Source organism: Morone saxatilis, unplaced genomic scaffold (assembly GCF_004916995.1).
Source record: "Morone saxatilis isolate NCDOM2014 unplaced genomic scaffold, NCSU_SB_2.0 Contig19, whole genome shotgun sequence".
Lineage (NCBI taxonomy): Eukaryota > Metazoa > Chordata > Actinopteri > Moronidae > Morone > Morone saxatilis.
In genome coordinates this window covers 952807-964335 of record NW_023339751.1, presented here as the reverse complement: position 1 = coordinate 964335, position 11529 = coordinate 952807, and the positions used below count along the sequence as shown (strand labels likewise).

Below are 11529 nucleotides of genomic sequence, written 5' to 3'. Positions count from 1 at the left end.
AAAATTCAATTTTTACTAGATTTCTGTCCCTGACCAGAACTCACCAGTTGAGCCCATGTATCCACTCTTACTAAAGTCCAAATATCTGAACAGTTAATCAAAATCTTCATGGAGACACGGTCTACTGTACGTGTTGTTCATCCACATTCTTGCTTAAATCAGACTCAACTTTTACTTCATTATTCATTAGTACTAAAAGAAGAAGTTGGCGTTTCGGTTCAGGGGTCTGGAACGAGGCTGCAGAGTTCGCCATTGCACGCCAGTTCTACATTTGTTTTTGTCAGAGGCTTAAATGAGGCAAAGGAAATGCTAATCTGTGATGGGACAGTACCATTTCCCACTTTGGACTGCTGATAAAACACACTTCTTAGCATCTAACTGTTTTTAACCAGCCAGAGAAGGATGAATCCACAGACATCATTAACATCAACCCACCTCTCTTTCTTCCTCACACTGTTCTTCCCTCCTTCTTTGCTCTCTCAACTACCTCGGGCTGGAAACTAACACTGACTGTGTCTTTCTGAGGGCAGAACAGAAGAATGTTTTCTCCCACTTTTCATCTTTCTCCATTTCCAACCTTCTCCCTCCCTCCTCCACTGTTAGGCATCAAACGACTGCTTGCTCTTGTTGCCTGTGGTGGTGAAAGGAGCGCAGCAGAGATGTGAATTCAGAGCATTTTCTATCCCCTACTTATTCTGTTGATGTCTTTTAGGTTTTTTTTTTTTTTTCCTTTCAAAACTTCCTCCTCTTCCGACTTTGATGCTGCCGGAGATGTCGACACAGCACTAAACAGGCGCAGATGGGCTGATGATGAAGATAAAGCGAAGAGAGACTGGAGGGTAAGAGGGAGGAGTGAAAGGAATACAGAGCAAGGAGGAGGAGGGGGGGCAGAATGATAAAGAGTGGATAGATAACAAGAGGAGTGGTGCGAGCTGGGTGAAAGAGGATGAACAGAGGGTGAATAGATATTAGGACTTGGAGATAGAAGCGTTTGGCTATCTGCTGTGGCGACTACTGATAGTGAGACAGAACGATGGTTAACATCATAACAGAAACTTGTCCACTGGGTAGACCTTTAACAGCTTCATTTGTACTCGTACAGAGGACGCTCGCTCAAGGGAAGTGCAACACAGAGACTAATAAAACAAGAATTATGGAGGCCGAGGGAAGGGTTTTAGATGTTTAAGCTGCAACGTAACTCCTAAAAGAATACTGAGTCACGTTCAACTTTATGACCTTGAGCTATGTTTTGTGACATGGTTGTGGGAGATATCATCCATCAGAGAGGACTATATAGAACTAGGGGCGTGTCTCCCATCTAAGACGATCCAATACGTATCCAGATACATGGGCCACGATACGATTCAGCAACGATGCATTTCAATACAGAACGATTCCATTCAATGCAATCTGATACAGTTCTTAACATTGGTTGTGTAAAAGTGACACTGTTTACCTTCAGATACATATATTTTACAAAATACCAGAGAATCCCAGGAGTTTTTCTTCATGGGAAAAAAAACTAAAGACAAATGTCTCATTTCAGAATGTTTATTGTTTTTCCAACAGACAGAGACAAAAAGACTTCCTGCTGCGATTACCTTCAACCTCGCCCAGCTGGAGCGAGGCTGTGTTTGGAAGGTGTTTAATATCTTGCATGTTGTTGTTTGTACTAGCTGTATTAGGATCCATAGACATAACGTTACTTTCGTCGCTGTTGCCGTGAGACCATGGCGTTGACCTTTTACCTTTCACTGGAGTGGAGACGCTGTTAGCGGCAAAGCTTCAGTCAACAGATTCATAACTTTAGAATCGGTCCATCGACCGGTTCATGGTACATTTATATCGACCCTGGGAGTACTGATGTAGTTGCATCTATAATATTAAAACTATGTTTTGACTGTTATTGGTAAATCTTGAAGTGAAGAAAGAAAGGAAAGATATATACTTGATAATGTTTAATAAACAATATGCACTCTACTTTTTACTGGTTTTATACATAAAGGAGGACAGACTTTGTTTGATATATGTGAAACTGACACTGAGGTTGCTGTCCTGTCTACGAGGACTTTTTAGTAAAACCTTCTCCATTTATGATGATTTCTTTTGGCCAGAGGATGAAGTTTGGGAGAGAAGGCAGAATCGTTTGTTCAATAATCTATGACCTGTAATCCTGAATGAAATGTTTCATCACTCCAACTGTATTTTTGGTGTCTTGTAAACCCATGAGTGTTGGGCACTTTGTGTGCATGATATACAATATAATACAATCAAAATCATTGACTAGAGCAGGGGAGGGTCAACCCTGCAGCTCCAGAGCTCAACAGCAGTGGATATTAGTCTTGAGTCTCCCTGGCCAGGCTAGCTCTGATTCAAAATCCAAAAGAAAAGTCTTGGAGGAAAACTTTGAAGTGAATGGACAGATTCTTTTGCTCTACCACCAACGCTTCTGACTTACCGGTATGCTTCATCTGTGGTGAGAAATTCGCTTTATAAAGCTCAAACTAGCTTCACGGCTCCAGACGAGGTATATGTATTAAATCAGACAGTAGTGGAGAGTGCTTTATCTTGCTACATTTCACACCAGCATTTATCACAGCTAATTTGTGTTTTTATTTTATGTATTTTTGGGGCTTTTATGCCTTTATTTTGATAGGACAGGTGTTTTTTTTTTGCGGGCTAAAACAGAATGGAAATGTATAACAGTAGTGTTTATTATGTAAAAGTTAAATCTGTGTTTTAACTCTTCAGTGTCATTGAAGCTACCAGAGAAACTCTCCTGTTCACCTATTCAACAAAAATCTAAACTGACCTGAGCCAAACTCTCCCTGCAGCTCTTCTGCCGTCCACTGACGTCAGAGTACAATATGTCAGTGGAAGGCAGAAGTTAACTAGACTGCCACCGCTGGCTGCAGGAGCACACAGAACATTGCCAACTACTGTGGACACAGCAGACAGGACATCCCTATGACTAACACAGGCAAATAAGGTTGAAAATCAGCAAAGTCTTCCTCCAGGGTGACTGTGCTGCTCTCTGGTGACATTTTTAGGCCAATCACTGGGCTCATCACAGAGGGTTTGCAAGATGAACTCTGAAGTCTTGTTGATTCCAGTAACATTGAAATAATGTGTGGTCCATACACACACACACACACACGAACCTACTAATTCACTCATGCTGCATGGGCAATGGAAATGGAGTGGATGCACTCATGTACTCCACTGCGAACAAAGTAGTGCAAGCTGCCCATTACAAAAGAACACTGTTCTCTCCATTGGTCTCATACAAACACAAACAAATTAAGAATCCAGCACTTCAAAGTCTTACGTGCACTACTACTTGCAGTCAATGTCTGCATCAAGAAGGCTTTTTAAATGTCTGTATATTTTCCTTTGAGGATACAAATGTTTTGGAGTTTCAGAATTGAAATGCTAAAATGTGCCCTTCATGGGAAGAGAGTGTATCCTTAAAACTTTTCTATATCAGTGCCAACATAAAATGTTCATTTAAAGGCAGACTAGGTAGCTTTCGAAGGAAGAAATACAAATGAAACGTTGGGTTCTGCTGTTACAAACGTACTTGGTCGTACTTATTGCTGTGTGGCTAAAATTTCTGAGTCTTGTTAAAGACATTTTTAGCATGTCACAGATAGTTTTGTGGGGGTTTTTTCACCTTCATTTCCAGACGCAATGATATAAAGGCCTATCATAACCAGCACAAAGAGGTATCACAGACAACACAAAATGTCTTCAGACACATCTACAGGTAGCCTTGTCAGTGTTAGTGCTTCCCTTTGTGAGTTTTGGTAATGTGGTGAAAAGGTTTGGTTTCGAGCTCTGTGCTATAACTTTCTAGCAAAATATATTTGTCAGTAGTTGGTGGGGGCTTGGTTAGACAACATGTTGTGTTTACAAAATCTTTTAATGCAGGTTTGAAGACTGAAGACAATCTTTGTAAATTAGGTGAAAATGTATGTGCCATCGATTGCAACCTGTGGCTACAGTAGAAGAAGAAGAAGGGAATGACAGTGCGCGGGACGTTTATGGTTCTGGGAAATAGTGGCAGAGTGAGACCTCTTACTGTCTGCAAGAGACCAGCTACCCCGGGTCTGAAACAATCCACTGTCAACTGTCAGACAGTGCTGATCAGATATGGATCCAGCTTCTGTTACTGCGTTGACCATTTCTCTCCTCAGATCTGTTCACAAACAGCCAATGAGAGCAGGTTACTTCTTCCTGGACAACCAGAACAGGAATGATCCTTTCATTAGATCTATCACATTGAGTATACTGATGGTCAGTGCTCCAGTTTTCAACTCACTGCCAGTAATCGTCCAACCATGCTGGTAAACGAAGGCAGTACAGTATGATGATGTAACTACAGTGAAGAGGCGCACGCTGTTTCTTTTCTGTAAGTGCTTAACAAATAAGTCAAACCAACAAACTCTGCACTCTCATTCCAACACACACAAACACAAACTATAGCTGAGGGTTACTGCAGCCCGCCCTCGCCTCTTCTTTCTCCATCTGCACCAAACTGCTTAAAGTGATAATGAGTTGTTTTTAATAATTAATTTGCATATAAAAGCCGAGCCGTCTGTGTGGGCGGCAGAAACAGATCCTAGATCACAGTCTGGCTGCTGGCAACGCTTCAGAGAAAGCCACAGAAAACAAGAGAGAAGCAGGAGGTGAGGGGGGGAAGACAAACCGAGAACCAGAACGAAGAAGAAGAATGAGGGAAGCAGAAAGAGAGACAATGAGAGGAAGGAACAGAGATGAAATATAGGCGCACCAGAGAAAGACTGCTGTGAAGACGACATTTTGCATTAATGTAACGTTTATGTTTCAGAGTGTTTTCCTTTCTCTGCCACCTTTTTTTGTTGCTGCAGTTTTGCTAGCTTGAGTGGAGTGTTGTACGGATAGAAACGTCTGCCAGTTGGCAAGGCTTTTACATCGCATTGTTCATATCACTTCACAGTATTTGCTCTTAAGTGTGTGTGAGCTCAAGAGGCTGCAGAGCTGTAGCAGCAGATGCAGTCGGATCCTCGTCAAAACTTTTACTTGGTCAAACGTGACTTTACAGGCTGTTTGTCATTCACATAATATAATGTAATAGCTTCCCAAATGTGAGCTAAATTTGTCATTTGTTTCTTTAGAATGAAGTTAACTTCTGAGTTGACTTTCCTGTGAAGACAGCAGACATTTTGACTAGTGGAAAAGCACTAATGACACTAATGAAGGCTCCTTTGTATTCAAGTGTCCCATTAAGCCATGACAGTGTGACAATGAGCCAGCACACACAATACCAGGACCCTGACAGTGAAGCAGCTAAATGGAATTCAGCCATCATTAATGGTATTTACCTTTGTGCTTTTTCCCACTCTGACATGTCAAAATGTCACGTAGATCTTCGAAGTTCAAACACAGCTTAATTGGAACATATCTAACTAACTTGTGCTGTGCGACCTGCTTTCACTAAGTTCAGCGTTGTCGTGGCGGAAGGATTAAAACGAGAGACAAAGAAGGACTTTCTGTTAGGATGATTTTACGCCAGGAGCACATTGTCCATGACCGACTTGATTCAGGAGAGCGGAGATGAAAAGATTTCAGCATGAAACATTTATGAGCTGCACTACGTTGTGAAGACTTCACAAAACACTGAAATATATTATTTAATGGGGACATGAGAAATCATTTGCATTGGAATTACATTCATGGCAAAGTTTCACCACAGTATTGCTCCATTGTGTAAACTTGTAACCAACTTTTTGACTCACTGGCTGAGCACATTGTTTAGCAGCCAAAATAACAAACTGGTTCTGTCACATGTGTATTTGTTTTAGTACATTTCATTGAGGTGAACCAACTTAAACCTCCTCATAAAACTCCTCTCCCTCTACTAAGTCTGTCCTCCTTTGGGTACATGCAGACTAACTAACATTATTTTATTAGCAAAATAGTTTAGCGGATTTCTTGTCCAACAAACAGGGCCATGAAACTAAGAGAGCTTGAGACAGTTAGTTTTGCAGAACTGTCTAGAAGTGCGAAAAAACTAAACCAAACCAACCAAACCAAAAGTTAGAAGTGCTGTCTGTTTGCACAAACTGTTGTGTGGAGTATAACAGGGAGGGACATTGATTTTTATGATGCATTCACTTGAAATGGGAACTGCAGATTGTCTGTAGCAGGAGAAGTTCTGCACTATTTTAAACTTTTATCTTGTAATAATCTTTGAATTATTAAGCAATAGGATAAGATTAGATAGACTTTATTGATCCCACACTGGGGAAATTCACTCGCTACAGCAGCTCCAGATACAACACAGCAGAAAAGAAAAATATACATTGAATAAAACAATTAAATAAAAATAATACAAGATATAATGAAACTAGAATAATGGTTATATGTACACTATATACAGCTTTTCATACAGATGTGATATGGAACATTGACTATAGACCTATGAATATACAGTAAAGGTCTCGTAACAATAATGTGCGTGTAGGAAATTATATACATATATACTGTATGTAAAAACTGTACAGTACTAATCGGGCAAATAGTGACTGATAAAGTGTCTAATGTGGTGTTATTTGACACACAAAGCATTGTATTAGATGTTAACTAGTTAACATACAGTGCGATTGAACACCTGATTGATTACAACACTGCACTAGATGATTGAAGTGGGCAGTTTAATGTGAAACTAACTTGTGACAACACAGCAGATAGAGTTGACTTCACATTAACAGTTAAGGTCAGCTGATGGCCAAAGGCTGCTGCAGTTTAAAATAATAACTACACTTTGAATTGAATTGTTCAGCTTTACCTTATAGCACAGCCAGGACCACTGAGTCCAACTGCTAGGGAGTGTTAATGCTCCATTTCTGTGGGGGTTATTTGTGAACACACACTCACACAGACTGCTTCATGCACATTTTGGTGAGCGTTCACGCTGCCTTGCATAAGTCGCAGTATAGAATCAACCCACCCACTGAAACACTGAAAAACACACACCTCACATAGTTAATCTCTCCGGAAAACAAGGAGACAAGGAGACGTGCACCCACCTGCCCACGTACACACCTACACAATCACACAATCACACAATCACATCCTTCCTCTCCCATCATGCACACAAAAGAAGGTTCAGTCTTGACACTGACACATACACACACACACAGACACACACAGACACACACAGACATCTCTACTTACTGATAAAAACCTGTATCAGAAGATAACAGGGTTTCTGAAAGGTTATTCTCTGTGCGCGCCAACTCTTGCTATCAGATCCAATAGGACTGTGTTGTTTGGGCTGAAATCGGGGTTGAAAGGGATTTCGCTGCCCATCCAGACATTTAAGCTTAGAAAACATCACCAGTGTGAAAGATTAAAGAGCAGAGAAGGTCAGCGACTGTAAAAATACAAACTTTTACAGGCTGGATGAGTGATACTGGAAGCCAACCATGATGCTTTGGCACAAACGAGTCGGTGCTGGAACTCATTCAAATGTCTTGTGTAAGGAAAAGATGCCAAATATGATAAGTAGCGTATTTCAACTTTTAACACAAGAGCAGCCAAAACCATGCACGCGCTCTCTTATGCAGTGTCGAGCCATTCATTTTCAGTTTCTCGCCAAAAGGCAGGAGAAGAGAAATCATCCATATTTGATCACTAATATGAAGTCTCTTAAAAGAAAAAAGCCTCTGTATGCAGATTTTGCTAATGTTTGACAAGAGAAAACACTTAACAAAAAAATGAAAAAGCTGTCATTTTGCATTTGAGTTGGTTTATGTCTTTAGGGAACACTGGCATCAAACATATGCAACACACAGCAACATTGGCAGCTCTGAGAATAACATGACTGACAGGCTGAAAGATGACTGAAATAACTGATGAATGTAAATGAAGAAGTGACATTGATACTCACTGGAGCTGTAGCCACGGCCTCCTTGTCGTAATACTTTTTCCTCTCGTACTTGTCCCGGATGAAGACCTCCACTGCTCTGAGGGTAAGATTAAGGACTGAAATACTGCACAAAAATATTCAAATATCCATTATGAACACATGCAGAGCATTTGCTTAAATAAATTTAATTAATTACTGAAGTTCTGTAGTTCTCAGGGACACCGTAAGAACACTTGCTTTGCTGATTTTACGGGTTTTAGATGCCGCATGCATTAAAAAGTTAAGATTTGAATTCCTTGTCGAGGTTAGGAATGTAGGTGGAGATGTGTGAGAAATTAAACTTTATGACTTTGGGGTGTCCTTGTAGCATCAATTTTAAAGCCTCATTTATACTCAAATTGGACACGGCCATGGCCTTGTACCTTATGCTATAGACTACACCGGAGCCTGACGTGCACCTCCCCAGAAATGTACTTACACATTATGACAACGCAGACCACAAACAACCACAGATGAGTAAATAATGCTGTTTGATAACCCCACACAAACAGGCACACATTTGTCTGTCCCCTCATATTCTCTCTCGTCCTTTTGTTTCCCAGGCGGCGGTGGGGGAAAAAAAACGAGGAACACAAGACAGATTAAAGCGTAAATGAACCCCAAAACCACTTTTAATCGTCTATGTATGGGTATTAACTAGAGTTGTTGATTCACCGAGGTCCAAATCTGGATATTTAAGTATAAAGTATTTGAATTCTACATATTTTGCTGTAAATCTGCACAGCAATTAAATTTAGCTTCAGGCTGATCTGAGGTAATGTATGTGGTGCCAGCTACTTCTATAAAACCAACGTCTTGAGTCTGCGGACTGTGGCCTGTTAGGTATCGGTAGCCTGACACTGGAGAGTTAGCCTCTCTGAGTCGCAAGCTTAGCTAATGGTACAACATAAATAGCACCCAGAAACTTTTACAATGTGCTTCTAGTGACTGTAAAAGCTCCAGCGAACTGTGTTTGCAGTGCAGACACAGAGAGTCTGGCAGCAGCTGCTCCTGGCTGGTTAGCCCTGACTGAATGTGTTGATCCGAGGGAACCCTGATGAAAGTCTAATGACGTCACTGACATTACTGCTCAGTCAGAGGGATGAATCACTAAACGTTTGGCCGTTTGGTTTCATTAACAGAAAATATGGGTGGTCGTGGTCATAGATTCTTGTCATTATCAAAATACCACGACAGACATGCAAGCACACCCACAAACTCCAACTGACACACAAACACACGCCACCATTACACCCAGGCACTACATCCGCGCTAATCCGACTCTCTTATCTCCCTATTTCAGCAGCGATGCTTCTGTCGGATCGAGTAATAGACTTCAAAAGATTGAAAAATGATGACCACCCGCACGAGTCAGGCTATGAGATAGGCTGGAAGAGGCAGGCTGCTGGAGCTGCATCTCAAACACGCCGCTTATTTATTGCTGTTGACTGGAAACAGCAGAGCAGATAGGACGCTACACTGCGATACTCAGCACAGCAATTCAGAGTGTGTGTGAATACAAGTGTGCCAAATGACATGGTGGTTATGTACACACGACCACAAGAGAGTGTTGAAGTGATGAAGATGGATGGTGCACCACTGAAGCGCCCACAAAACTCACTAAACCAGAGCGGCTGATATGTGGGCCCACTGCTGACCTTTGACATTAATGATATCCTCTCCAGCTCTGATGAGACATACAGTTCAACTTCAGATTTATTATACTATACATAACATCATGCTGGTTATCAACTGGAATATCTGAAAAAACACATGAAAGCAAGTAAAATGAACAACCACCAAACACCAAATGCTGGTAAATTTTGGGTTGGTGGTAAAATAAATGGCCGGTAAATACAGCGTAGGGGCAATTTAGAGCAATGTGACCCTCACTGTCCACCATACTTATCCTAAAGTCAGCAAATCAAAGCAGCTTACTATTATCTGGCATTTTCTGCACATTAGTATTCTTAACTTTAACGTTTCTAACTTCAGATTTTGGTCTAAATCGCAGAAATTGAATAATTGAATAAAGCGTGTGCTCATGAGACTTAAAAATGTGTATAACTAACGCAGCGATGATACCATATAAGGCAACACGACCTGCCCCATGTGTGAGGAAGTTCATTATGAAAACAGTACGTTAGAGTATAAAGAAGAACCTTTACGAGCTCGGAGATTGAAGTCCTGCTCTCGGAGATCAACAAAGGAATAGACAGAGGTGAAGGGAAAGTCTTCATCACGCAGACAAAGGAAAGAATACGTGCATTGTCAGGAGACACCTGGACAGCGACCTGCACACACCTTCATGTGAAGAGAACTCTAACCCATCAATAACCAATTTAAATGAACGATGAAACCTTGTTATTACTGTAGTAACAAATAAAACTGCAATAACTGCAAATGCAACAAGACAACATGAACTCCACACACAAACACACACACACACACACGTAGGAGTTGAAAACACAATATCAAATACGGCGGGGGAATCAAACTCCATTTTGTCATTTACATACATAAGCAGAGTAAATAGCAGGACCAAAGTGTGTGAGCGTGAACACAGAGAAGCGCAAAAGAAAACCGCTCACACACATTCAGGCGGTAGCTCCTCTAATCCTGGGTCTGTTATCTGCTGTTTTCAGCCAGCGGCGCTGCTGTCAGAACAACTAATGGACTTCAAAAGAGTGAAGAATGATGACCACCCGCACAAATGGGCCTGCCAGATACAAGATAGGGTATTAGAGCGGCATTTCAAACAGGGAGATTATTTATTTCAGTCTGCTGGTGGAAATATGAACATATGCTGCTGCGTTAACCACACAGCTGTCTTGTCTTGTATCGTGGAAAAGGGCAAATTGGAAAGTGCCGTTACATCGCTGTATACACAGACACTGCTAGAGGTGTCCTGTTTGAACGTGTGGAATCACGCTGACGTAGCGAGCCTGTCACTTCTGATTTGGAGCGGGGTTTGATTGGGGATGTGCACACAAAGCCGAAGTCAGACGGTGACAATGAGTCAGATCTGATACGGTTATTTTCTCTGGCTTGTCACAGAAAAAAGGTCCACTACAGGTCAGCAGTGATTTTAAGTAGGGTTAAACTGATCTGTATGCTGATGTACTGTATACAGCAAGCAGCCCATTGGATATTATTCACCACTAATATTACAGAGCTAACTCACTGATCACAGCTCATTAATTACCTTGTTGTTCAGCAGGGCTGCCCACCAACTAAAGATTTTCCTAGTCGACTAGTATTTGCACATTTATGATATTAATTTAATTATGTAAATCTCTATAAGTGAACTGCAGCCTGTTAACTGCTAACAGAAACAGCGGCAATGATTGTAAATGTGTCAAAACAACCAGCCTGAACATTTAGTTAATTTATTCCAACACAGTGTAACATCACACAGTCTGGTTGTTCAACACACAAAATAAATAACTTTCAACTTCACTGAAACTGATCCTGACTGACTGATCGATACGATGGATGATGGATAACGTTAACAGTTACTGACTAATTAACCGGCTACAAACTGGCTCCTCTTCCTCCTCTTCCTCTCCTGTCGCTGC

At 41.2% G+C, this 11529-nt stretch overlaps 1 protein-coding gene across 1 annotated transcript in view; it reads right to left on the bottom strand.

The window, feature by feature from the left end:
• The window catches only part of smap1 (small ArfGAP 1), an 84241-nt gene that overhangs the window by 57990 nt on the left and 14722 nt on the right, over window positions 1–11529 (bottom strand). The window contains exons 3-4 of the mRNA XM_035663760.1: window positions 9141–9175; window positions 7934–8036 (exon numbers count right to left, since the gene is read on the bottom strand). Coding sequence (XP_035519653.1) covers window positions 7934–8036; window positions 9141–9175 — 138 coding nt within the window. The remainder of the gene's footprint in view (window positions 1–7933; window positions 8037–9140; window positions 9176–11529) is intronic.